Consider the following 26,829-nt stretch of genomic DNA (forward strand, 5'->3'; position numbering starts at 1 on the left):
TAGCATCCCATAATCCCCTCTGTTTCAGCCCTGTTTCAAAAGTGCTGATTCTGTGTCTGTTACTTTAGATGAAAATAAGGAGCCACGCCCCTCTGCGAGATATTTGGTTAAAAAGAACACAATGGTGCTCTAGGAGGAGAGTCAGGTGATATGTTGGGCGGGTGTTACCTTGGTGATTGGCTAATGGTTACACAACCCAAACAAAAATTATGACATCATAAAGTGGCCAAAATCTGATCAGCTCATTTTCAGACAGGTTTTTATATAAATGGATCAGGACAAAAAGTGAGCGAATATTTTTTCCTGAAACGTTCAGAATCTCTTTACACAGAGGGGACACATGTTGATGTATAAAAGACATGAAAAAGTGGATTTTGCATAATAGGTGACCTTTAAAACATTATGTTCCGAATTGTCATTTCCATGCATAAGTGAATGAAGGCTCACTATACATCCTTATCTGGCATTTTTGTTGGCCCATTCCAGTTTTTATCATTTACCTGAACCTGACTTAATTAGCTTTCTTTACCTGCCATAGATGACAGCAATTATCTGACCTATAGTGCAGCACTCGAGCTGTCACACACACTAATTTAGTAGTGACATCCATCACCTGAAAAAAGCCCCATGGCTTTTAGTGTATTAACGCACATTAAGACTTCCCCTTTATGCTGAGCCAACCCCCACCCCACCCCTCCTGCCAGCTCTTCTTTGACCACTGATGAAGGAGCGCTAAAAAATAAGTTTATTGTTCAATACTATTGACCTGCAGATTCCGAGTGATTTATCCACCTTTTTATTGGGATTGTTTTTTTCTGAGTGTGCTGTGATTTTTATGTTCAGTAGTACCCCTTGAAATGCCCCAGAGCTGCTACACATCCAATGGCCTGTCTCTTGATTTATCTGTTTGAAGAAGGAATTGAAGAAAGCAGGAGAGCAGTGACATTCCAGTCCATTCATCAATGTAAAGGCCGGTTTCCCCTTGAAACAGGGGTAATTCCAACAGAGCCCCATAAGTGCACCACCATGGTCATCGGGAACAACTGAAAACGGTTCATCTAAGAGTAATGTCCTGCGCATTTCAAGAACACAGAAATTCAGGCGCTTTCCTTCCCTTGCAGACACAGCCGGATTTAACCTGCACACCACGTCTAGAGTCTTTACTTAAACATATCATACGGTTTACCCTAAGGTGGAGGGCTCGGGGAGAGCTACATCTCTTTATACCCAATTAAGATTGCCTCAGGAGGTGGAGAGTCATGGCTGAAACCTTTTCTCCCTCGGTGCCCCATTAGAGCACTGAGAAGACTGAAGATGACCGGGTCCCTGGCGGACAGCAGCCCTGACCTAGAGCCAAGGAGAAGCACTCCCTGCGCCACTCACCTAAATATACAGACGTGACTACAGAATAAGAAGTTGCCTCCAGTTCAGGAAAGATAGAGAAGAATGCATGTGGTGTGCCGGGGGGGGGGGGGGGGGGTCAGAGGCCATTTATGCTTATTTTTGGAGAAAGGGGTATGTCTGACACACTACAAAAAGGACAATACTACAACGAAACAAGCACATCAGAACATTTGAAAAGCTCCTACACAATTCGAAATGTTCTCTCTCAGTTCTCTTTCTTCACCCTCCTCACCTGAAACTGTATCTCCATGAGCGTGTAGGGAAATCATCCTTGAAGTCACACTGGATGTATACTGTATTTATTTGTTTATATTTTATTACTTTCTCCCCTTGCACTGAAAAGCCATTCCTTAACCCAAATACAGTACCTGCTTTCCTCAAATCATGACAAATGCCCTGGGATGCTTACCCAGTGTTTTTTGCATTACTCATAATTCAATGTCCCCCGTCCTCCCACCCATCTGGGATCACTTGGCCCCAGCAGCACAGGCAGAGTTTGTGCATCTGTCCCTGCCTGCAGGCTATTGTGCCGACCCTCAGCTGCCTTACAATCGATGGCGGTGCAGAGGAAATGGGAGCATCTCCTCCAGTATGCACATCTATGAAACTTCAACTCTACAATTCTGCAGATATGTGGCTCTAGCTGTCTAGTGGGCTTTCTGTCTCTTTACATCATTCTGTGTGTTGTTTATTTCCCAAGAAGCCCACAGCCACCACCACCACCACAAAACCCCCATCCCCCATCAAAGACACACTATGGCCAACAAGGGAGCAGTGAGACTGTGTTTGTTATTTCTGCTGTAGTGATTATTATCACAATGGCAAGCGGTATATGCACTCTTGCTGCTACAAAAGTTTGTATTCTCCAGTTACATTTTCAATCAATGACACCTCACATTTATATAATTATATATATATATATATATATATATTATATGTAATTGCTAATTTTGTTGATTTCTTTTTAGTCCCACCTGACCACCATTAACCCCCAAAAAGCTGTTTTTTAGCATCAACTTTACTGCAAAGGGCATGAATTAAGAAACTTTTAACTTCTTTGAGTGACATTTTCAGACAGACAGTGAAGTGTGAGGTGCTACATGTCAACCGGAAAGACATGTCACAAGTTACACTATGCATTCTTGTCTCAATTGATATTGCTCACTGAGTAAACTTGATTCATGCCCTTGGAGCGATGGATGATAGATATGGAGTCATGATTTTCAAAATAGGTCTGTGATCCTTTTAATTTCATCACAAGCTGCTAATCTATAAGAGTCACGGGCTTATACGTGCTAGCATGCAATGAAACGGAGGTTAGGGGACATGTATCTAATTATAGAGGAATGGCTTCCATCATGTTGGATACCAGACATTAGACGTGCCCACCAGTGACTAGAGCTAGAGGGATTCATATGCTCTTTCTAAGCCCGTCCAAGTTGTCAAAATGAGGCTGAATTAGCTGTACTCAGAACCCCTGCTTAGTTGGTTTTAACTCAACCTACTTCCACTCTTTCTAGACTGTCAAGTATACAATAAATGAAAGGATAACTGGGAGAGGGGGAAAGCGCTCAATGTATAGATCCAACCTCTGCTTGGAGATCAGTCATGTTGAACATATAATCTCAGAGTAGCCTTCGAGGGTTGTAGGCTCTCACACATCAAGCCGGGCTGCAGCAGCAGTGCTGGTGTCTCAAGGCCACACATGTTCTCATAGGCAGACAAATGTTCTGTAATTGTAAATCAGGCCTGCTGCTTTTGAGGCTGCTCGGTTAACTACCTAAATAAATAGGATGTTCAGAGCCTGGTACCATTGACTGCAAATAGGCTTGTTAGGAAGAGGAGAGAGAGACAAATGGAGAGATTGAGGGGCAGCCAAAGACTCCCAGACTGACAAATTGAGAGTGAGCTAGTCAGAAAGATAGCAAAGGGAGAGACTTTGGACACCTGTAATGCTTTTATGGCAATTGGGATGTAGTGCATTGAAGGAAATCCTATTAGGGCCAAGGTTTATGATATTATTCTCTACATTATTGCCTGTCTGGCTGTGTGTGTGCGAAAGAGAAGATGACAAAGAGGCAAAACAAAGAGGGCGGGGCGGGTGTTTGTGTGGATGAGAGTGAATTTGAAGCTTTATTACCGACTTATATTGCAGCCCAAATTACAAATCTTGGAGCACTTATCCCTGCCTCGAGATGTAACATCAACCCCAGGTTTGAGGCAAATCATCCTGTAATGATATTGCTCATTGCAAATACGGGAAGTGATGGAAGGTAATGAATGAGGCGAGGGTACAATCCGATAAGGCGGGCACCTAACTAAGTGGGTCTCTCATTCTCAACCTTCAGCCGGTCGACCCCACTGCTTAAACCATTATTCAAACCGTAACAAGCCGATTCATTTAGGCTGTCGCTTTGCAAAATTAGATTCCCGCTTGAGCGAACCTTGAACAAAACATAAAGATGTTTCCCGCACCAAACATCTAGCATTTGCATAATTTAAGCCCAGGTTTAGGGCAGCAATAATAAGTTATGATACAACTGTCATTAGAGGCTGGGACGTGCAGGGAACAGGAGACAAGCAGTTCAAGATAAAAATGGGAGCTCTCCGCGGTTCTGAATTGTCAGGGGACACATAATGAGTCCGGCTTTGTAGACGGAACATACCTGTATGGGCATACAGTATATAGGCCTCTGTGTGTGTGTGTGTGTGTGTGTGTGTGTGTGTGTGTGGTGTGTGTGTGTGTGTGTGTGTGTGTGTGTGTGTGTGTGTGTGTGTGTGTGTGTGTGTGTATGTGTGTGTGTGTGGTGTGTGTGTGTGTGTGTGTGTGTGTGTGTGTGTGTGTGGGGTGTGTGTGTGTGTGTGTGTGTGTGTGTGTGTGTGTGTGTGTGTGTGTGTGTGGTGTGTGTGTGTGTGTGTGTGTGTGTGTGTGTATTACCACAGTTATACATCTGCGAGTCTATGTATACTATATGGAAGTCAAAATGTGTTTCAAAGCTGCTTTTACAAAGAGATTACAATCCATGAAGTCTATACATCTCAAGCCGATTTTAAAGAATTCTATGATTCTCAGTTGATTATAATACATGCTTAAAATGCAACAGTTATACAGTTTGCCTAGTGTTAGTTTACTTGTCAAAAGACCTGACAATGTGGTATCGACATGCTACGAGGCAGAGAGCATGTTCAGAATCAGAAATCAGAATCAGAAACGGGTTTATTGCCAGGTTGGTTCAAAAGGAATGCACAATGACTTGATGTCATGGTGCATACATAAAATATAAAACACAAAATCTAATATAAAACAAAAAATCTTTAAGGACACTGTAATAAAATATAGTTAGATAGCAATAAAATAAAGCAGTAATTTACAGCGAAATAGAATGCAGTGAATTATAGAATATGAAATATGTGCAGTATTGAACACTGTTGATGTTGATAGAGAAAGTGGATTTTTATGGACTTATCATTAAACTAAAGGGTATAACCCAATCAACATACATGTGCTATGGACTAAAAGTACACAAAATGGACAAAACACAATTGATTTAAATATTTATTCTGTGTTTTCAGTTTTGGTGACACAACTCCTTGTTTGTTCCCATTCTGGATTGTGTCCTAAAATGATGGCAACACATTTTTATGTTGATCAGCTTTTAGGAATGATCATACCCAAATGGACACATACATTTGCAATAACACATCAGTTATTAAATGCTCATGTTCAAACAGTCCTTTCCTGAGCAGCATCTGTTCTCTTGAAATGGGTGTTAATGGTCAAAGTAACTCCTCAATTAATCATACAGACAAACGTATAATAGGTGCTACAAAGCAGGAACAGCTTCACAAGGACATGGCATCCAGGATAATGTGCAATTTGTCACAGGCAATAGCTTTAAACAGTACATTAGTTGGAGATCAACTGGAATGTATTCATCCACACACAGGCGAGTACAGCAGTACATGGGGTGTTTGGCCATTATGGACGCTTTAGTTTACTGCATGGTCACTGACACTCACTTAATGGATGCCACGTTGGTTTATGGGTATCAGCTCTTGTTCTACAGTAACACAAGGAATACAATCTTTAGACACAGACTGGTATTTCATTATAGTACCTGTTTCATTTGTCATTTTAATTTGTTATAAATATATCGATTAGTGCAGATTTTCTTCCTTAATAACCCTACTCTTCCTGATTCCTCCTACAGTGCTAAAGGCCAGCAGTTGAGCTACAGTAACTAAGGAGTGGGTGGGAAACAGAGCCACAGTGTCACAATAACCGGGGGATTGGGGCAGCGCCATAGCAAAACTTAACAAAGATTAATCTCCTCCACTTACTGGGCCAGTGTGTTTATTTTTGGAGCAAGTCTTTAGAGGGTGAGAACTTACCGTGGACATTACTTTCATAAGCTTTTTTTCATTAAGCAGTGCACACATGAATACGTGGGCAGAGTTTGTTAATAATCTAGATCACAGTGTTTGTGTAGGCATTGTTCTTTCAAAAATAACCTTCCTCACATCCTACTCTCTTGCTGTTGGTCCTGAAGTGGTTTGACCTGCGTTCTGCTGTGGCATTGATGTGCTGCCTCTGAAGCAAATCAAACACGGAGTCTCTGGCTGTGTCAGGCCGATCCCTCTCTTGACATGGGGCTTTATTGAAAAAGCTATAGCCCTTTATGGAGAGAGTGTCAATTTCAAGACAAAGTCAAGATTGCGCAGAATCCATATTTAATAGTGGCAAACGGAGCAAACACAATTGAGGAAAATCAATACTGCTTTCACGTTTGGTCATACATCACGTTTCTCTGAACTTCTGCTTACCTCTGTCCTTTTGTGTCCCTGAAAGAGGCTGTGGATCTCTTTGGATGAATTGTAAACAAACACTGTAGTACCGCTTCTCTTTGTGGTTTGTGGACAAAGAGCTATTTATAGTTTGCTTACACATACACTAAATGGTTTTGAAATCATGGCAATAAATGTGTCATTACATCGACAGACAGAGAAAAGACCGATTTTTTTCTTGCTGTCTTTCCATGTTACACTCTCAGAGTTGATTAACCTAACAAAGCAAGTTGCTTGTAATAATGATGCCCTGATGTGTATGTGCAGATCTTGTCCAGATGTAAGGGATAATAAATCCTGAAAAGGGGATGAAACTGAAAGGGGAATTGCAACTGTAAGAACATATAACAATACTTACTGTGTGTAACAATTTGTTTATCTAATGGAGTCCATTCAAGACTGGCCCAATATTGTCAAGCTGATGATCGGGACAATCAGTGCCGTTTTAGATGAACATTTCCCTCACTTTCACCACTTGTGAATGGACATTTTGAAACACGTTACATTACATTACATTGCATTTAGCTGACGCTTTTATCCAAAGCGACTTACAATAAGTGCGTTCGACCAACAAAATACAAACTTGAAGAAAACAGAATCATATAAGTACATCAGGTTTCATAGAGCAAAAACATTTCAAGTGCTACTCAACTGGCTTTAGATAAGCCAGTCCTTTATTAGTATATAAGTGCTTTGTTAATAGTTATATCGCTCGAAGTGGAGTCGAAAGAGATGAGTTTTCAGTCTGCGCCGGAAGGTGTGTAAGCAATCTGCTGTCCTGATGTCAATGGGGAGCTCATTCCACCATTTAGGAGCCAGGATAGCAAACCCACGTGTTTTTGCTGATGGGAACTTGGGTCCCCTTCGCAGCGAGGGTGCAGCGAGCCGTTTAGTTGATGCAGAGCGGAGTGCACGTGCTGGGGTGTAAGGTTTAACCATGTCCTGGATGTAGGAAGGGCCAGATCCATTGGCAGCATGGTACGCAAGTACCATTGTCTTGAAGTGGATTCTAGCAGTTATCGGAAGCCAGTGAAGGGAGCGGAGGGGCGGCGTGGTGTGGGAGAATTTAGGAAGGTTGAAGACCAGGCGAGCAGCTGCATTCTGGATGAGCTGCAGAGGTCGGATGGCACATGCAGGTAGACCAGCCAGGAGGGAGTTGCAGTAGTCTAGGCGTGAGATGACGAGAGCCTGGACCAGAACCTGCGTCGCTTTCTGGGTCAGCTGGGGACGCATCCTCCTGATGTTGTAAAGCGTGTATCTGCAGCAGCGGGTTGTAGCAGCTATGTTTGCAGTGAAGGACAGGTTGTTATCTAGGGTCACACCCAGATTCCTGAGTCGGGGAAACAACAGAGGTGCCAATGTTGATTGTTAGGTCAAGAGTGGAACAATCTTTTCCCGGAAGGAAAAGCAGTTCAGTCTTGTCAAGGTTGAGCTTGAGGTGATGAGCAGACATCCACTGAGAGATGTCAGCTAGACAAGCAGAGATGCGTGCGACGACCTGGGTCTCTGAGCGGGGAAAGGACAGAATTAATTGGGTGTCGTCAGCGTAGCAGTGGTATGAAAAACCATGCAGGCTAATGACTGATCCGAGCGAGTTTGTGTACAAGGAGAAGAGGAGGGGACCAAGAACAGAGCCCTGAGGGACCCCTGTAGTTAATTGACAAGGGTCGGACTCGGACCCTCTCCAAGTAACCCTGTAGGTGCGGTCTTTGAGGTATGAGGTGAGGAGGGAAAGTGCAGAGCCTGAAACTCCTTGGAGTGCTTGGAGAGTGCGAAGGAGGATCTGATGATTCACCGTGTCTATTGCAGCAGACAGGTCCAAAAGGATGATGACAGAGGAGAGGGAGGCTGCTTTAGCAGTGTGCAGTTCCTCAGTGACAGCAAGGAGGGCAGTTTCTGTGGAGTGACCTGCCTTGAAACCAGACTGGTGCGGATCCAGAAGGTTGTTCTGATGGAGATAACAGGAGAGTTGTTTTAAAGACAGCGCGTTCAAGTGTTTTAGACAGGAACGGGAGGAGAGAGACAGGCCTGTAGTTATAACATCAGACGGGTTGAGAGTGGGTTTCTTTAGGAGAGGGTTTACTCTTGCCTCCTTGAGACTGTTTGGAAAGTGACCAGAAGTTAGAGAAGTGTTGATGAAATGGGTGAGAAACGGTAGAATATCAGGAGCGATAGTCTGAAGGAGGTTTGAAGGGATAGGGTCCAGAGACAGGTGGTAGGGGCGGGCAGAGGGTAATGAGGGTAAGAACCTCACTTGGAGAGAGAGGGGAAAAGGAGGTCAGTGTGTGGGTGAAAGGAGGGTCTGGTGACCCAGCGGTGAGTAGAGGTGAGTCAGAAAAAGAAGAGCGAATATCATCAACCTTTTTTTCAAAGTGGTTAACAAAGTCGCTTGACAGAAGGGAGGAGGGGGGAAGGGGCTTTGGGGGGGTCCAGGAGGGAGGAGAAGATGGAAAATAGTTTTTTGGGATTGGAATAGGAAGATTGGATCTTATCTTGAAAGAAAGTGCTTTTTGCCTGAGAGATCGAAGCAGAGAAAGAGGAGAGGAGAGCCTGATAGGTTAGGAGGTCGTCACGGTGTTTGGATTTCCACCATTTCCGCTCTGCTGCCCGAAGGACGGTTCTATTAGCACGCAGTGCGTCATTTAGCCAGGGAGCAGGAGGGGACTGACGAGCCTGCCGAGATGTGAGAGGACAGAGAGAGTCCAGAGAGGATGAGAGAGTAGAGAGGAGAGTTTCTGCAGCAGAGTTTGGAGGTAGGAGTTGGAACGAGTCCGAGGAAGGGAGGGCTGAGAGCACCGATGAGGCAAAGGTAGAGGGGGAGAGGGAACGAAGGTTACGGCGGACAGGTGCAGGATGGGAAGAGATTAGTTTGTTATGTTTGGAAAGGGGTAGAGAGAATGAAATGAAGAAGTGATCGGATGTGTGGAGCGGGTTTACAGAGAGGTTAGAAGTAGCGCAGTTCCTTGAGAATATGAGATCAAGGACATTGCCAGCTTTATGAGTCGGTGGGGACGGAGACAGTGAGAAAGCAAAGGTGGTTAACAGAGATGTTAGTTCGTCTATCTTCCCCGTCTGGAGGTTGAAGTCTCCGAGAAGTACAGCGGGAGGACCAGTTTCAGGGATGTGTGAGAGGAGATGATCTAATTCCTCCAAGAAGTCCCTCAAGGCGCCTGGTGGACGGTAGAGAACAACAATGGTTAATTGTATAGGATGGGTTACTGTGATGGCATGGAATTCAAAGGTGGAAGGAGTGAAGTTAGGTAGCTTGAAGAGGGAAAAGCTCCAGTTGGGAGAGAGCAGGAGACCAGTGCCACCTCCTCTGCCAGTGGGTCTGTATGGGAGAAGGAATATGCTGAGGAGATAGCTGCTGGGGTGGATGTGTTGAATGGAGTAATCCACGTCTCAGTGAGAGCAAGGAAATCCAGAGACTGCAGGGAAGCGTAGCCAGAGATGAAGTCAGCCTTAGGAACAGCTGACTGGCAGTTCCACAGGCCGCCTGAAACTAGATGTTGGATCTCAGTGGAGCATGTGGGATAGACGAGAGCAGGCCGGTTATATCGATTACGAGATACACGGGGCCAGTGATAATTGCGAGAAGACACATAAACAGGAATAGAGAAAATACACATGATTATAGCATGAGGGGCTAAACAACCAAAGAAAATAAAACACCAGCGATACTTAGCTCAATCAGACTAGGATTTGCCTCCTCTTTGCCTCCCTCCTGACTCCCGCAGGACTCTAATGTCTTTGTCAGTCTTACTCCCGCAGGACTCTAATGTCTTTGTCAGTCTTACCCTGTCTGACGCTGAAGCTGATGCTCCAGGAAAGTGCTACCTAAAAATGGACACCTGATTGCTGAGTTCTCACAGCTGTGGGGCCACGTCCCTTTAATTAGTTCACTCTCTGTAGTTGGTGGCCCTCAAAAGGAAATCTAGACTGGCTTCCTCCTGAGTTGTTATTGTCTTTTCAGTGGCCCAATGGTTTTACAATTACATTAAACCCTAAGTTATAAAGTTATGAGTTTAACCCTTAATACAGTTACACCTACTCAATAAAGCTCTTAGTATTCTACAAATGTTTAAATCAAAGTTAACCCTAGCAGTCAGTTAGTTCAGTTTTAAGGTTTCAGTCAAATTACTTGTCCCAAGTTTCTGCCTGACAGATACTGTAGCGGTTTTGAGATTTAAAATCACAATTTCAGTCAGATCAACTACAGAGCATTGATACAGAGTACACACACTGAAACAGAGAAGTCTAAAAACAGAATGTTACTCACACAATTCTAGAAGTCTCCAGTTGCTTTCCTGTCAAAATCGAGTTGCACACGTGTGCTTGTTACACAGTGTGTAGAGTTTAGATGGTTGAAATGGAAAATAATATTCTTTTTTTCATGACTTTATAGTCACCTGAAACTGACAATGTTTTGTTAAATGTACATAGGGAGAACTTCCTCATTCACAGACGGCCATGTTGGACCAAACACTGGCTATAGGGAGTATATATCTCTATTGGTTCTCCATCGGTTGAAAATAATGCTGTCATTTCTGCTTTATTCCTAACCACTTATTGTTAACAAAGTATTTAGCCCATTTGAGGTCAGGATGGTAAAGTCAGGGGTTTCCTGGTCATCAGCAGGCAGCTTGGCCACCAGATGGGCCTTGGGCTCTGTCAGCCATAGCGCAGAGCAAGGGTGAAGGATGGCCGGGAAAGGGTGGTGGGGGGGGGGGGCAAACACATGATGACTTGTCAAGTTCTGTCACCTGTCTTTGTCTGCCTTTTTTGTCCTCCATGACCCAAGCCCTCCCACTCAACTCCCCCCCCCCCCCCTCCCCCCGCTCTGCTTCAGAACCCCACAGGTAGCATGCAGTGTTTGGTGATGAAAGGCCTCAGTAATGGATCTTTTCTGTATCCAAGGCCAACTAAACTGGTGTGACAGCTCTCCCCTCTCTCCAGACCGGGCTTTATATTGTCTCTGTCTGGAAGTGAATACATTTCGAGTGGATGAATTCCATTACAGACCCTTGTGTGTGTGTGTGTGTGTGTGTGTGTGTGTGTGTGTGTGTGTGTGTGTGTGTGTGTGTGTGTGTGTGTGTGTGTGTGTGTGTGTGTGTGTGTGTGTGTGTGTGTGTGTGTGTGTGTGTGTGTGTGTGTGTGTGTGTGTGTGTGTGTGTGTGTGTGTTCTCTCGGACATGCACCTTTGTAAACTAGGCATGGATTAGGCTACATTTACAGGTGCTCTGCAAAATGTGTGCATGCCGTCTTTCTTTAACGTTGACCCCAAACGAGAAGTGCGGCAATGGCAAATGTTGTATAAGACAGATGAGAAATTGTCTGGTTTTCTTCACATAAATGCTGATAGAGACGACTTGTAGTGATGGTCTTCATGTCTATTTTCTGGGACCTTATATTGAGATTCAAGCAGGAGAAAACCATTCCAATGCCAGCAGGGAGATGATTGACATGGGAGCCTTCCTAGTAATGTATAAAAATGTGCTTCTGATCGCTGTTCACCCGTGCAGTGGAGCATGCTGGAAAATACTGAGCCTGCCGCGAGCTCCATGGTCCCCCGTCGCCGGGCAATGTGTCCCCCCACCAACCCCAACGCTCAATCTGGTGTACAGGTGCCCACCCCCCCCCCCCGGTCTATCTTCTACCCCCTCCTTCTCGCCTTGGCACACACACTCTGGTATGCACCGAAATTCAATCAGATGCTTAATTACATCTTAACATCGGTTCCTACCAGCTGGCTTTATTCCCCTGTTTCTGATTAAAGGGATTAGAAAAATGAAATTCAACAGTGGATTTGCATACTGCTCTAAAAGGGGACTGGCATGTCTCTGCGGCTGTCTGGCCACTCTTCCTCCCTGTAGTCCATCAAATAAGGAAAGATATACACAAGCATGTTGCTGCCTCCAATTCCACACAGCAGGTAGAACCAATTATGAAAGATAGGAGTTCACTCATGTCCCCTCTTCCCATCTTTTCCTGAATACTATGATACACTCTGACATGGGTGCATGGATCATATCAACAAGCAGCATAAAAGTGATACAGGAATGTGTTTCTGTATATTTTTCATTTCTTATTCCATGGATATTAAGGGGAAAAGCTATTCTGTTGCTCATATCTGCCTGATGAATGGCATATAGAGAAACCGGGTGGCTTTAGGCTTTTTTTAATGGGGCCAAGTAGGCCCACTATCCAAGCTGTGCAAAGAAAATGGGCCCATTAATCACAAAGCCACCACCATCATCTCCATATGATTATTCTCCTCATGTGTTGGCTAACTCCAAGCTGCACCGGAATTATTCTGACATCCTATGCTATCTTATCTATACTTTTATTTATTTTTAGCTCAAAATAACTTGCAGGCTTACTTTTCAACTTAATCCGCTGTCTGTAGCCGAACTAAACCTATCCTGAGAGGAGATCTAGTTACGCATTCACTGTTTATATCATGCAATTAAAAAGTGATTCTGTTGGAAGTTTGTATTAAAGGGATTAAAGGCTCTGTGTAAATTCACAGAGAGAGAAAGATGAAGACAGTGTAAAGGAGTGGGAAAATAAAACCGATAGAGGGTCTCTAAACTAAGGGAGAGGAGGAGAGAGACACAATGTGATCATTATGTCAGCATATTTAGCTATGCTTGTGTGTTTACTTCGACCAATTAGTGAATGCTTACCCAATGCAGCAATCTTGGCATCAATTTGGGAACAAACCGGATCAATCATTAACATGTTGCTTTTGACGAAGGACACTCTAATTAGTCCCAATGAAAACATCATAAGGAGGACGTGCTTAAGGAAACTACAGCATGAGGCAGAGTGAGAGGAGGCTGTGGCTCCCTAACATCATGGCACTCTACTGCCCTCTTTTGGAACTGGAGAGAGTATATATCACTACATAAACCTAACACTCCTGGTTCTTACTGTGGGTTGGCATTAACACTAATACACTGGAATGTGTTAAAGACATATACATGCATTAATTATTTGCAGAAAATCAAATAAATAATAATAATTTATCCTTTTTGATTCAGTTTATTTCAATTCCAACCTTTATTCCTTCTAATGTTCGCCTAGTCTGTGCTCCTTTACTTTGTCGATTATAAATAAAACATTGGTTTCCAAGAAGTTTGAATGAATTGTAATCGAGAGTAGGTTCTGAATGAGTTAAGAGACACGCTCACATGATGAATATACCAGTCAGTGAGTCTCTGATCCCGTTTAAAGTTAGACAGTGCCACCTCCTGGCCACATAATGTACATACACATATTTCCTTGTATTCCCTGTCTCAGACAATAGAAGGTGCTAAAGTTTGATTTACAATTGAATGTAGCTTTAATATTTGTATTCTATGCACGAGTGAGTTCCCTTGCAATTGTATGATTTTAAATGTTTTATGTGAACAACTTTTGCAGCCCTTCAGAGAGTTTTTCCAGCATATGCAATATTTGAGTTGCAGCACAAAAGACAGTGAGATGCAGTTTTATTGGAAGTGTGCCTCTGAGCAACACAAAATCTAATAGGAAAGACACACGCACAAACTCACAAGATGGTGTTTATGTGCAAATGTGCTGCAGGTGCATCTACTTATACACACAAAAGGATGTCTTCTGCTGAGGTTTTCAAAATGCAAGTACATTTAAGATCAAACATAAATAAAAGAGAAAGCACCTCTCCTGGTCTCCTTAAACAAATGACCCTCAGACTGGCTGTATATCCAAAGATTTCCACAACTAGCAGAATATAAAAGCAAACTTTATTAGATTTATTGAGCTAACTCTTGATTCAGACTTGTAAACTGTGCTCAGCTCAGTGTCGAATGCGATGTCCTTGAGATAACAACTACAAATCAGTGGTTATTCAATGTGATTGTGTGTCTCTCATGCTCCTCTCCTCCACATAATCAGCTAAAGAAAGGGCTCGTCCTTGAATCCCTTAGAGGAAAGAGGCTTGTGTACATGCATATGATCCGTAAATAATTTATTCAAATCAATCCGTGGTGTAAATGATCTTGTAGGTAGAGAGCGCCTTATTTACAGCTCTAATCTAAAAGGGTCTAATTCAGGACCCAGCTGCACGTGTCACTCCAACCCTGATCTGCCCCCAGCTTCCCTGACCCCCCCTGCATCCATGCCAGAGTGGAGGAGGTAGCTGATGAGGTGTCTCGTTTTAATATTGACTGAATCTAACACTGCCTCCTGCTGGTTGATGATTATATTACAGCAGCTGACCTCAACAGCACCCTCCTTACATCTGCTGCTTATTTGGCTGCTCTTTTGAAGATTGTACGCCTATGCTCTAACACCTTTTATACGACACCAGATGGTTCACCTGGTTCTGATCACACACTCTGGTGAACACAAACTGCAGCAGGAGGCTCTTTAGAGGCATATTGAATCAGAGGCGCCAAGCATTAAAAGATGCAGATCCACAGTTATGACACTCCCATAATCACGAAAGAGGCACATTTACACTGAGGGTAATGTGATTATCACCTATGTATTTGGTAGAGAGCCAGCACCAGTGTGTCTGGGTTCAGATGTTCCCAAGGACTTACTGTGGACTGTGCAAAAGACTCAACACAGTTGGAAGTGCAGGGGGCTTTAAGTGCAAACTGAGTAAAGGAGGTCTTCAGTACACTGATAACCTGCACACATCATTTACAACTAAAGTGCTCTTGGCAGATCTTTTGTGTGAGCAAAGCCACCATGTTGAAAGAGGATGAGCAAATGTGCCCTTGCTGTGAAAGTGAATCTGTGTGAGTACAGGAGAAAGAGGGATGGATTAATTTGTACTGGCATGATGCAAACATGGTTATCTATTCTGAGTTGCTTCAGATACTTGAAATACTTTATGTTCTTTTACCACAAGTGTAGTAGTTCAGGGTTTGGTTTGGTTTAGCTAATACATGTAATCTTTTATGCTGCATTTTACAAGGGCTTAAAATATTATAATATAATATCCTATTTAAGTTTGTTTTTTGATTCAAACTTGAATATCTTTTTCGAACACTTTCAGGAACTTAAGTTGTTTTCCATAGTATTTCTGTAGGCATGTATAGTATAGCTCCAGTACAAAAGGGAAAGATGATAATTATTATGTTAGCTTTAGTTACTAAAATGTCTGTGTGTCTTTTATTTTATGGAGACTGTTTACATATGACTATTTTATCTACTTTTTCACCATATTCTACAATTGGATAAATGAACTTGAGTTGTGTTAGATAAAATGCATGTAGATGTGTATAGAGAAGATCCAAACGGAGAATTTGCTTGGAAATGTGGGAGAAATTAGGACTATGTATGTTAAGGGGAAAAAGAGACAAACATGAAGCACTTACTGAGAAGGAGTAGGTGTGATAGAGAAGCAGAGAGAGATGTATTGCTGAGTATTCAGGAGTGGTTATGGTCCAGATGGCCCTGCAGCAACAGCAGCTGTAAATCACAGTGTGTTGTGCGATCTGGACGATAGTGCTGCGGGCTGGAATCTCACTGCAAGGTGAGACCGCTGACGACAGCCATTACAGGGAATGAAACCCGAGGGTGGGGGGGCAAATGACATTAGCCCTGTTTGTCTCTATGAAGCAGCAGATGCTAGCATTAATGCAGCAGTTAAATCTTATGAATATGTACCAATCTGCTGTATTCTACCTTTCTCTTGAATGTCAATGTTAGGATAAATCATAATGCTCCATTAAATCAGAATGTTAAAAACTGTAGATTTGAATTTTAAACAAGTCCAAAGTTGAAGCTGTACTCGCATACAACATCCATAAACCTTATAGAGATATTCAATTATGGTACGACAAATAGCACATATTGTTTGGGAGGGAACATGGTGAGTATGTCAGTGTTCATACACAAATACACATTTCTAAATAAAGGCATTTTCTTGTTTGCAAATGTATAGCTTCAGTAAATGTGTGTGAGGTGTTTATTCCCCTCTATGTCTTTGTAAGTGATCCCATGTGTTTTCTCCGCACACATTAACCTTCAGCCAGGTTCCTCCCGTGACTTCTCATTGATTGGAGAGTGGCGATGGAGGGGGTGGCTATATTTGTGTATTGGAGAAGATAGATCGGGGCTGGAGGTGTGGGTGGGACAGCGGTGTTGATTGAGAGGACCATCGTAACCTGGCCATGCAAGGAATGCTGGGTGTGGTCCTGTTTATCGTCCTCCATACATGCTGAACATAACTCATACAGGAACAGCAGGGGCTCTAGCAGCAGATGCATAGATATGTGCCCCCCACTTACAGTACTGTATGACTGCACTCCTCTTTCAAAGATCATGCTCACACTAGATACCGGATACTCAGATCTGACCTGGGCTCAACTGTATTTACAACCTGTAGATTAGATGTCACTGAGCTGTGTATCATGCAGTAATTCTTAGCCCGGGTTCCCCCCCCCCCCAATCTCTATGTGATCTAGATCCTGATTCCTCCTTGCCTTCTGGAGGTCGAGACAGTAATGAAATATGAATCGCTTGAAACTCTGGTATGCTGGTTGAAAACAAAATCTGTCATCACACTGTTTCACTGTAGAGCCAAAGTCCCCATGGCTAATTTATGCTCCATCTGCCTATTCCCTCGAAAAACACTAGCATATCATTTAAATTACAATGAAATGCATTAAAATAAAAAGTCAAGTTATTTATTTAAAAAGTTTAATTAGCACAAATTAAGATTTTGATTTAATACACTTTCAAAGTGCACTATCTATTTTAGACTCTGGTTGCCCCCAGGCAAGAAAGCCCATTCTTACATAAGAGATAATGTTCAGTAAGCAGGTCATCGTTGCAAAAGGAACCGGCAGGGTGAGCTTGTGACACAAAATATTAATTCAAAAAGATTTTATTGAATTAAAAGTAAATACATTGACCAGGTTTTGCCAATCCCGAAGGCGCACCCCTGGAAAAGTGAAATGTCATGTCACTGTGACAGTACCGTATACTATCATTTGCTTCCACAAGCTTAATACCACCTACAAATCACTTTGCACAGATATGTTGGATTGTATTACACTGATTGAAAATGTGGGTGCAACTGTCATTAAGGATTAGTTTAACATTTGTTTTATTTGCTCTCTTCTGTCTTTGAAATATGGAGCATCATATCTATGTAGCTACTTTAGCTTAGCAACTGGAAAAGGGTAAACAGCATGCCTAGCTCTGTCGAATGTAACTAAATCTAACTCTAAAGCTAAGATATTAGCACATTATGTCACATTTGTTATTTATTTCGGCCTGTTCCAAGTCTATTTGCTAAGCTAACTGTCCGCCGGCTTTATTGTACAGATATGAGAGGTGAATCAATCTTCTCATCAAAGTTATTCCCTTAAGTATACCAATATACTGTAGGACCATACTCTCTTGGTGTCTTAATAATACGTAGAAGCCAAAATGTTGGGATAAAAAACAAAGTAGGCTATGTTTGCTGAAATAGATGAATAGCTATGAGGCTGTACTATATGTTTGATATAGCATTATGAAAAGCAGATTGAAGTGCGGCTGTGCCACTGACCCGAGTATCACTGCTTGATGTTGGGATCAAGAAACATTCTCCCTTTGTGTCAAATCCTACAACAGAAGTTTTAAAATTGAAATATCTGACTCCAAAGCAATCTTTCTTCTCATGGTCCAGTTTTTTTGTCCTGCACGTGGGAGTTTCTGAATGGCAGAAAGTGGGTGCCAGTCCCCTTTATCATGCTGTGCTCCAAGCTGTGTACCAGGGTCCAGTCCTCCGCCTGTTCATCCCTGCTGGGTGTCTTTGTACCACCCATCACCCCTGCTGCTGCATCACGTTGGCCAGAATGTGAGCTCCTTCATCACAAACAACATACTGACACAGGGGAGAGAGGACACGATTTTAAGAGAGGATCGCATTCTTCAAGGCAGAGTGGCTGAGCTCTGATTCTAAGATGCATGTTCATGTCACACAGTCATCTTTAATTAGATGTTCTCTCTGTCAGCTTTCCTTTTTATGAAAAAATGGTTACACTCGAGAGGTTGATATTGTTAAATATGATGTTCACAGAAAACATGGGTAAGAGGGATACAACAAAAAGAAAGCCACCACCTTGACCAGGGTTTATAACCAACCCAGTATCACGGCAATACGTGAACATGTGAGGATTTACCATGCTGGGAGACGTGAAGATGTCACGATTGTGTCCCTTCAAACGTGACAGTTACACGATATTGTTAATGTTAACCAGTGGAGAAATACCCGGGAATGCCAAGCAAATGCTACCCCGACGGTCGGTTGTTATTGTCAATATTAATATAATAATGATTTATTTTTTAATAGTCACACTCGATTACGCAGATTTTCTTGTTGCCCCAGCTGGTCGACACCTCTTTTAGCAGAAACAAAGGCTACATTAATGTATTAAATCAATGTTAATCCATGTGTGTGGATCATGGTGTGGATGTGGAATTAACGGACATGACGTTGTGTGATTGCGTTGCCAGGCAACAGATTTGGTTCATGTTAATTTACAAACTCTTCAACTACAACCGTAGTTATATTTAAAAACATGTTAGAAGGCCTCACGAAATACTTTAATGTCAATTTAAATGTGAAGGAATGTGTGTATAACAAAATACATCCGTCATAAACGAAACCGGAAACAGACGTAGGCAAGATCCTCAGCTCGATGATTGGATGGTTTAGCCGCAATGCACGCTGGGATTTGGTGTTTATGCGATGTGAAATCCTGAAAACGTTTTTTTTTTTTAAATAATAATAATTTATTCCGAGTGTGCTTGCTTTTCTCTTTGAAAGTCATCACATAACGCCATTGTAATACACGGTTCGGCTGCATTAAATATTACATATATCTGCCGTAGTTCTCTATTTATAGAGCCCTGCTGAGAAGACTTGTAGACAAACAGGAAGAACTGCCGCCAAAACTGAAAACGTGACGTGGATCATAAATATATAAGCAATTAAACAACATCTTACATTTATTTTTCACACAACACGTCTCCTTGCAGTATCAACACTAATTTGGCTGACTTTTATATTTGATCCAATTGGTAGATAGGCTGTATTTACACCATAACGGTGCACAGCTGATAGAAAGCGACACCTGGTGGTTAAAGCACGTTATTGAATTTTATTATTCGTCTCCCAGCATGGTAAATCGTCACATGTTCACGTATTGCCGTGATACCGGGTTGTTTATAACATACAATAAGGCGTCAGTCATTAAATCATTTTAATGCACAAGGTCATACAGAGAATATCTAAACAATGTTTATGTGTACATGCGGGTTTCTTTCTCCAGCTCCTGAAGCTATTCAAGACCATTAGGCAGCAATTTCCAGCCAGAACATGAAGCTCACTGTTGCACCACTAAAACATGAGTTCAGGGAAGGATATAATACTAATACTAAGCATTTTGATCTAACCATAAGCATTTTATCAAGCTTATTCCTGGGGGTAGTCATTTGATCTAAGGTTATGATAATTGCAAGGCTTAGCAGTTATTTCAAGCTGGGCGCTGCAAGTCTGTAGCTGCACCTAACAGTAGCTGTTCACAAAGGGTGTGGTGTGAACGTGTTTTCACTCTCTGGTTATTGTTGCACTGGATATTGAGTATTTGGAGACTAAAGCCTACAATCCCAGTGCAGAGTATAAACCTGAGGCTCCTCTTTAACTGAAGGTTAAGGGGGGATGGGGTCTGGCAATGCTGTTGAGGAAGGAGGCGTTAGAACTTTGTTAGATATTCTCAAAGGTTGCTTGTACAGGAAACTTTAAACCAAGATTTATGTTCCTCATTTTGACTATATGCTCAAGTCTCGTTGTGGGGCAGCTTATATGTATTGCTTTCCCCCATCAGCATATCAAATGCATAAAGATGAATGCCTTACAGGAGTATCTAGAGCAGGGGTGCCCACACTTTTTTGGCTGGTGAGCTACTTTTGAAATGACCAGCTCACCGAGGTCTACCAACCAAAAATAAAATCCCAAATTGCAAGGGTTGCTGAATAACACGTTTTATTTATACATGGGATAACTACAATAGGGCTGCAACAAACGACTCATTTGATAATCGATTAATCTATCGATTAATGAAACGATTAATCGACTATTCAGACTATTACTGTATGCCTTGCACAATTTATCAAACCCTCTTGTTTAGCCATCAACTTTTAGATTTAGCTTGAGGTTGTTTTAGGCATGTGGAAACTAACAATGAAGACAATAAAGATGAATACTTGATTCAAAAATACATATATTATTAATTAACTTAACAAATTGTGAACAAAATTAACATTGCTTTTTATTTAAATAAAATAAATAATATTTCACATCAAAAGAAACAACAATGTTTTAACAAATCGTATTAAATAATCTGATGACAGAACTGTGAACAGAATAGCTGAAACTTTAACAAAATAAAGAGTAACTCTGTTACCTCTAATCATTAACCCATGTTTGAATCATTGAGTTAACTCCGTGTGTTGTTGCTAGCATACATAATAACACCTGACGTGGAAAAGTTACTCGTGGATGGGGGGGGCTACAGGGCTACTAGAAAGACAGTCGAGCCCGGTGCATTTCTCCGTCTGAATGTGGTGCACTTTTGATAAATGTTTAGACAAATTGCTCGTGTTACCGCCCTCACATGCTAAACTCTCTTGGCAAGGAGCATTGTCATTGTCTGTTCGCCATCTCCTCCATGTTGCTGCATGTAGCAGCCGTGTGTGTAAACTGCCCCGCCCCCTCGCACACAGACGGGGGAGAGAGATCTCGTCTGGATTGGAAAGGTCGAAAATACACCGACCATAGACGCATTTGTTTGTCTTTTTGCATGTTAGAAACGAGTTGGCGACACTAAGACTGCGAGATAATGTTTTTGTAGCAATAATACATGACCTTTCTCTTTCTCAACTCGCTACTCGGAGGGAAGTCGCTGTCATATGCCTTGTGAACACTCCGATAATGCCTCTCCACGTTACCTTTCTTTGGCAGAGCGACGCTTGCTTTACAAATAATAACCTTTGAATGTGACATCACAAACAAATATTCTTCCTCCCATTCTGGATGGAAGTGGTATGTCTTTAGCTTTTTGCTCGGTCCCGCACTCATTTTGTTGTTTGTCTCTTTAATTTTTCCCGGCACTTGACTGATTTTGTATCGCTTTGCATTCTGGGTTAACAGACTGGAAAGCGATAGTTCGCTTTTTCTGTGAATTAAGTGGCAGGGAGGCCAAGGGAGGAGGGATCATTCATTTTTTTTTATGAATGACTCGCGATCTACCAGCATTGCCCCCGCGGTCGACGTACTGGGCACCTCTGATCTAGAGGATGACAAGATAAGGTAGAGTTGAAGCCTGTGTGGCATCATGACTGACAGGATGTGTGAATTAGCTAGCAACAGTATTCAATGAGACTCAATAGGAACACTTTGAATTGTTGTGTATTAAAACACTTTAGCATTTGTCAGCATTCAAAATGTGTGCGGTTCAGCTTGTATCGAATACAATGATATGACAGTTTGTTAGTGACATCAGCATCACATCACATGTTGTTGCTTGCTTCTCTTCTGTCTCAGTGAGTGAAACACAACAAAAGGAGTCTTAAATCTCTAATACCTTTGCTGAGAGTTTACGTAGTCATCTTTTATCAATGTATCCATTCTCTGTAACCAGACAAATAACGTCATTCGTTTGTTTTTGCTAAGCATTTTATCCACATGTGGCACACCCTTTGGTTCAGGCTAATCTTCTTCTCAGGCTGCATATGAACAAAGATACAATTCATCTTAAAACATACACATTAGGCTACCTGTCAACAGTCAGTAAAGGCTGCCTCATGTTGTAACTTGTCGCGTCATTTATTCTCCCAGCATACACTGTGCATTGTCCAAGTCTCTAAGCAGTTGGCATAAGCTGTGACATTTTACAGGTAGAAGTGTTGATTGGCGTCCTGAGAGGTTGAAGTGGCCGTCCTCACTGCAGTGGTAATTATTCCCGAGGCCTAATCATTAGAGAGCTGCTTTAATCAGACTTTCATCAGTGGCTAATGTAACATGATTAATTACACCTCCAGGGGCTTGGTCCTTAAGGGCCACTACATCAGGATTACATGACCATCAAACAGGGACACTTTTGTAGGGCAATGTCCACACCATTCAACAAAATTGTTATTTATAAAAAGCATTATTCAAACAAGTCAGTATTCATATGTATGCTTCCTTCCTCCTCAAACTGTCCTTGCACACTGTACATTCCCATTCATTTGGATTGGATTGTGTTTGTTTAGGGGCAGTTTACACTTGGTAATGGAATTTCACACAACGGTTATGAAGGTCATGTGAGAGACATGAGGGAGAGCAGAGGGAGGGGGGGGGTGATGCTGCAGCCACCTCCAGTTTCCCACGTTAACCTGCACTCACCTGCCTCCTGACAGCCCGGCAGCGGGAGGAAATGGGCATTGTAACACTAAACCCAGACTTGCTGAGCTCGTTTTTTTACCAAAATAATCTCGTGTGTGTGTGTGTGTGTGTGTGTGTGTGTGTGTGTGTGTGTGTGTGTGTGTGTGTGTGTGTGTGTGTGTGTGTGTGTGTGTGTGTGTGTGTGTGTGTGTGTGTGTGTGTGTGTGTGTGTGTGTGTGTGTGTGTGTGTGTGTGTGTGTGTGTGTGTGTGTGTGTGTGTGTGTGTGTGTGTGTGATTTTAAGACACTTTAATGAAATAAAAAAAGTACTGTTATTTGTGGAATAATTAAGGATCATTTTTGTCAACACTTTCATTGTAGCCAGCACTTTAAGTACCAATAAAGTATTTATGATGGCCACATCCCAGTGCTCTTTGGATCCATCAGTTGTTATTGGCTTATTCCATAATTTTAATAGCTTAATGGGAAGATTTTTTTCTGTCGACAAACACTTAAAAGACAAGTCTCCCAAAATAATACAAGGATCTGAAGGTTTTTTGCTTAATGTAAATTAGTGCAATTTATTTCGAGGTTGTTATTGCTTAAACATTTTCATAATTACTGTACTGTAATTGCGGCCTAAAGTCTTTAATCTAACCGTTACTTTCATTTTTAACTTATTAGTATGCTATCTCTAAAGAAAGCAGATATAAGTGCACACATAAGTCACAAAGATCCAATACAGGTAAATAAAATAGTATAAACAATGAACAGTAAGGGCAGCCATTCATCAGGTCTTACCCAGGGAACACACAGGGAAATTATTCACCTAAACAAGTGATGCCAATTTCAGCTAACCATTTGTTATTGTATGACATACATATCAAAGTGTAACTGTTTTGTAAAGCTGCTATCATCCATGCTACTTTTCTAAACGGTGTTGCAGGTATTAATTTAAGCGATGTACTGCCACACAGCCAGTCTAACTAGTCTGCAGTACTTGTCTAAACAGATGCATGTTTGGCAGGTCGGGGGGTAGGGCATGCAGGTACATCAGTTTCTCTTTTGTTGTTTTTTAAATCAATGAAAGCCTAAGATTACAGTATATCTGCTTAAGGAGCAACCCCCCCACACTAACACCCACCCACACACAAACTCACACACAGACACACATGTGACATTGGTTGAGTCTCAGTCGGGCTGTGTGGGTATTCATGATGAAAATACATTCATGAACAAGCATCATGGGCGTGCAAAAGCGCAAGAGGCATTGCACTTGAGAAATTGGCACTCACACCCCCCACGCTTGTCTCTCTCCTCCGTATCTCCCTCCCTCCCACCTTTGCTAGATGAACTCTCTCTCTCTCCTCCTCTCTCTCAGACGCTCTGTTGTCAAAGTCAAGGCTGCTCTGTAGTGAACTATCTCTGTGATTTATTCCTTATTTTCATATCAACACTGCCTCGTGAGATCTGAGACGAGTATGTGGACGAGGAGAGAGGGGGAGGACGCACATGCATTCACACACACTCCTGGATACAGTCGCTCAGTCACTGCCTGGTGCAAGTGACAGGAGTTGGCTGCTTCTGGATCAGTGTTGTGTCACCGGTCCTCACTGTGACATGAACAAGCTGCTCTGCAAGAGGGAGAACGATTTGCTTCTTCCTGTGCCATCTCTGCTCATGGGAGCTGTTAGTTCTGAGCTCAGGTTGGGGCTTTGACCAGGACTGCAATAAAGACATCCCTAATTCCAAGAGGCACTGAAAAACAGGAAGAGGAAGAGAGCAGAGCGAGGAAAAGGACCAGATCAATATTTCAGAGAGAGGCTCTACAACTCCAGGCTTACTTTGCCTGTCTACTAGTGCTGTTCTGTGACGCTATTTCCTTCAGAGGGATCATTCTTATTGCTCTCTAAGAAAAGGAGTGTGTGACCCCTCTGGGGCTTCAGTATTTGGCCCCGGGCTAACGCTCCAAGGGAAGCCGAGCAGCAGCAGGAGGTTTTCTTGTTGTTTTGGATCTCTCCATACAGCTGTGTGAGATATGATCGAGTTTGGGATAGAACTCCCCATGGCCTTCGACTCTTTGCCGTAGCCCCAGTGGAAGCTTTGGATGCAGGCATGGCCGGCGGACATACGCCCCTGCTGCTGCTGGTGCTGCTGGCGGAGGTGCTGAGTGGACTGTGTGTACCAGGGGCCGGCTCAGGGAAGCACAAGGGAAGCTGGAGGTGGAAAGGTGACAGGAGCCGTGAGTAACTCCTCCTCCCTCTGCTACACTTTATCCGCTTCCCTTCTCCTCTTCCTTTCCTTCTTACTCTTTGCATTTTTTCACTGACAGGGTCAAACCTGTTTTCTTGCTTTAACTTTTCTTTGACTTTTCTTTTCATTCCCTCGACTCTTAAAGTGAGATTCGGGAAGAACTCAACATTGTGTGCTATTTCTAATTACGCTGGTTGCTGTTTGAGTCTCAGCTCATTTCTCTGTGACAGGCACTTGTATGTGGGAGTGAAGTAAATTATCTATATGAGGCCAGCGACCTTTGCTTTCATTGCAAGCTTTACGATGTATCAATATGTACGTGAGTGCAATAGAGTCTCTGCTTTAGCCTTTGCTGTAAGTTGCAATTCACAGTTTATTATGTTCTCCCTGCACTCCTCTTTCTCCCAGCATCACTATAATATTCCTGCATGAATATCTCATAGGGTCTCATTCGTAGTCATTAATTGATCAGTGTTGAGTTGTAAAAATCTACTCAGAGTGATGGGAATGCCTATTTCCTCAGAGTAACAGCAGAGTGGAGCGCTGAGTGAGTTCATTATATATGTTGACACGTGAGTGCATGGATGTTGGGTGGAGAGAGGATGTTCAAATGAGCAGAGAGCTGCGGTTGATTCAGGACATAGCCTCTGTCCCCGGGCTTTTGGCTTTAGGCTAATGGGATTGTTTGGCATGCCACCACTGCTTGACGCTGAGTGATGAAGTGGGGTGTTTGTCCCTTTGTGTCCGTCCCCTCAGTGGAGGTTAAAGGGAGATCGCTATCTTGATACTATTCCAAGATTAAATGACTGGAATGGGATGGAAGAGGCACTAAGTCAAGCTATCAGGGTGCTTTCCTTCCCAAGGAGACACAGCGGGCACAGGGTGGCATGAAACGTGATATCTTTTACAGTGTTGGATGCCAATGACACTAGAAGTCTTGAGTTTAGGTTTATATTTAGCTACTTGAAGATACCATTTCTAATTCTGTAAAGGGGTCTCAAATGCCACATTTTGTAATCAGCTGACAGTTTGACTCAACCAAGCTCAAAGATGAGTTCAGGCAACAGTGATACGGGAGGAATTTAAAAAAATGTTGGTGCACTCTTTGCTGCGACAACAAAATCTTCATCTTTAATTGAAAGAAATGTGTTTTCTAAAATGTTTTTCATATTTTAAAATATTCAATTTGCTCTGTGCTTGACATGTTTTGAGTGTTTTTCCAATTCACAAGCAGGAAACTGCCTGCAGACGACAAGATGGTAGCAAGCTTGATCTCTACCTTTCATACATTTGCTGCATACGGCTTCAGTGTATCTCAGAGCTGTTCTATACCCTGAACCCAACCTTTTTCTGTCTTGTATCAGACTCTGCTCATGCATAGTACTTAACACAAAAGATGGTGTACATTCTCCCTGTCAATCAACGTTATTGATAACATGTGTGTTTTTACAGCCCGAGTAATACATGCATGGTGTGTTTAAGAGCTCTAAGTCTTTGCCATCATTTACCTGAACCAACAACTCCCTGTGGACCTGGAACAGAGACTCAAACTCACAACCATTAACATGCAGTTCACCTCAGCAATGATCCACAGGAAACACAGGTGTGCAGTGCTGCATTAGCTTAAAGCTCTGTATCCTAGAATACATTTCAAACATTGAATCCAACAATGGCCTGGCACACATTATCAATAGTATAAGGTATATCATTATTTATAATCAATATTTTAACATCAGTAATTATTCAAATGAATGCGTGTGTATATGAAGTAGGTTGGTTTTATGGCCTTGGTGTATTGGTTTGCTTTCCCCACTTTCATCAATGTTGTTTCTAAATGCTGCATGCAGCTGTTTTCAGCTGTACAAATAGTGCAGCGCAGAAAAGCCTTGGTACATGTCATGTCTATGAACTCCAACCCTGCTGTATGCATGC

The 26,829-nt window shown here is 42.5% G+C and overlaps 1 protein-coding gene across 3 annotated transcripts in view; it reads left to right on the forward strand.

Moving 5' to 3' along the window:
• The window catches only part of robo1 (roundabout, axon guidance receptor, homolog 1 (Drosophila)), a 254,486-nt gene that overhangs the window by 43,962 nt on the left and 183,695 nt on the right, over positions 1 to 26,829 (forward strand). Inside the window, exon 1 of one of the 3 annotated variants that reach the window (XM_034207110.1) lies at positions 24,587 to 24,886. The exons of the other annotated variants lie outside the window; for them this stretch is intronic. Coding sequence (XP_034063001.1) covers positions 24,760 to 24,886 — 127 coding nt within the window. The 5' untranslated portion in view covers positions 24,587 to 24,759. Of the gene's footprint in view, positions 1 to 24,586; positions 24,887 to 26,829 lie in introns of those variants that run through there. 3 annotated transcript variants of the gene reach the window in all.

Source organism: Gymnodraco acuticeps, unplaced genomic scaffold (genome assembly GCF_902827175.1).
Source record: "Gymnodraco acuticeps unplaced genomic scaffold, fGymAcu1.1, whole genome shotgun sequence".
NCBI lineage: Eukaryota > Metazoa > Chordata > Actinopteri > Perciformes > Bathydraconidae > Gymnodraco > Gymnodraco acuticeps.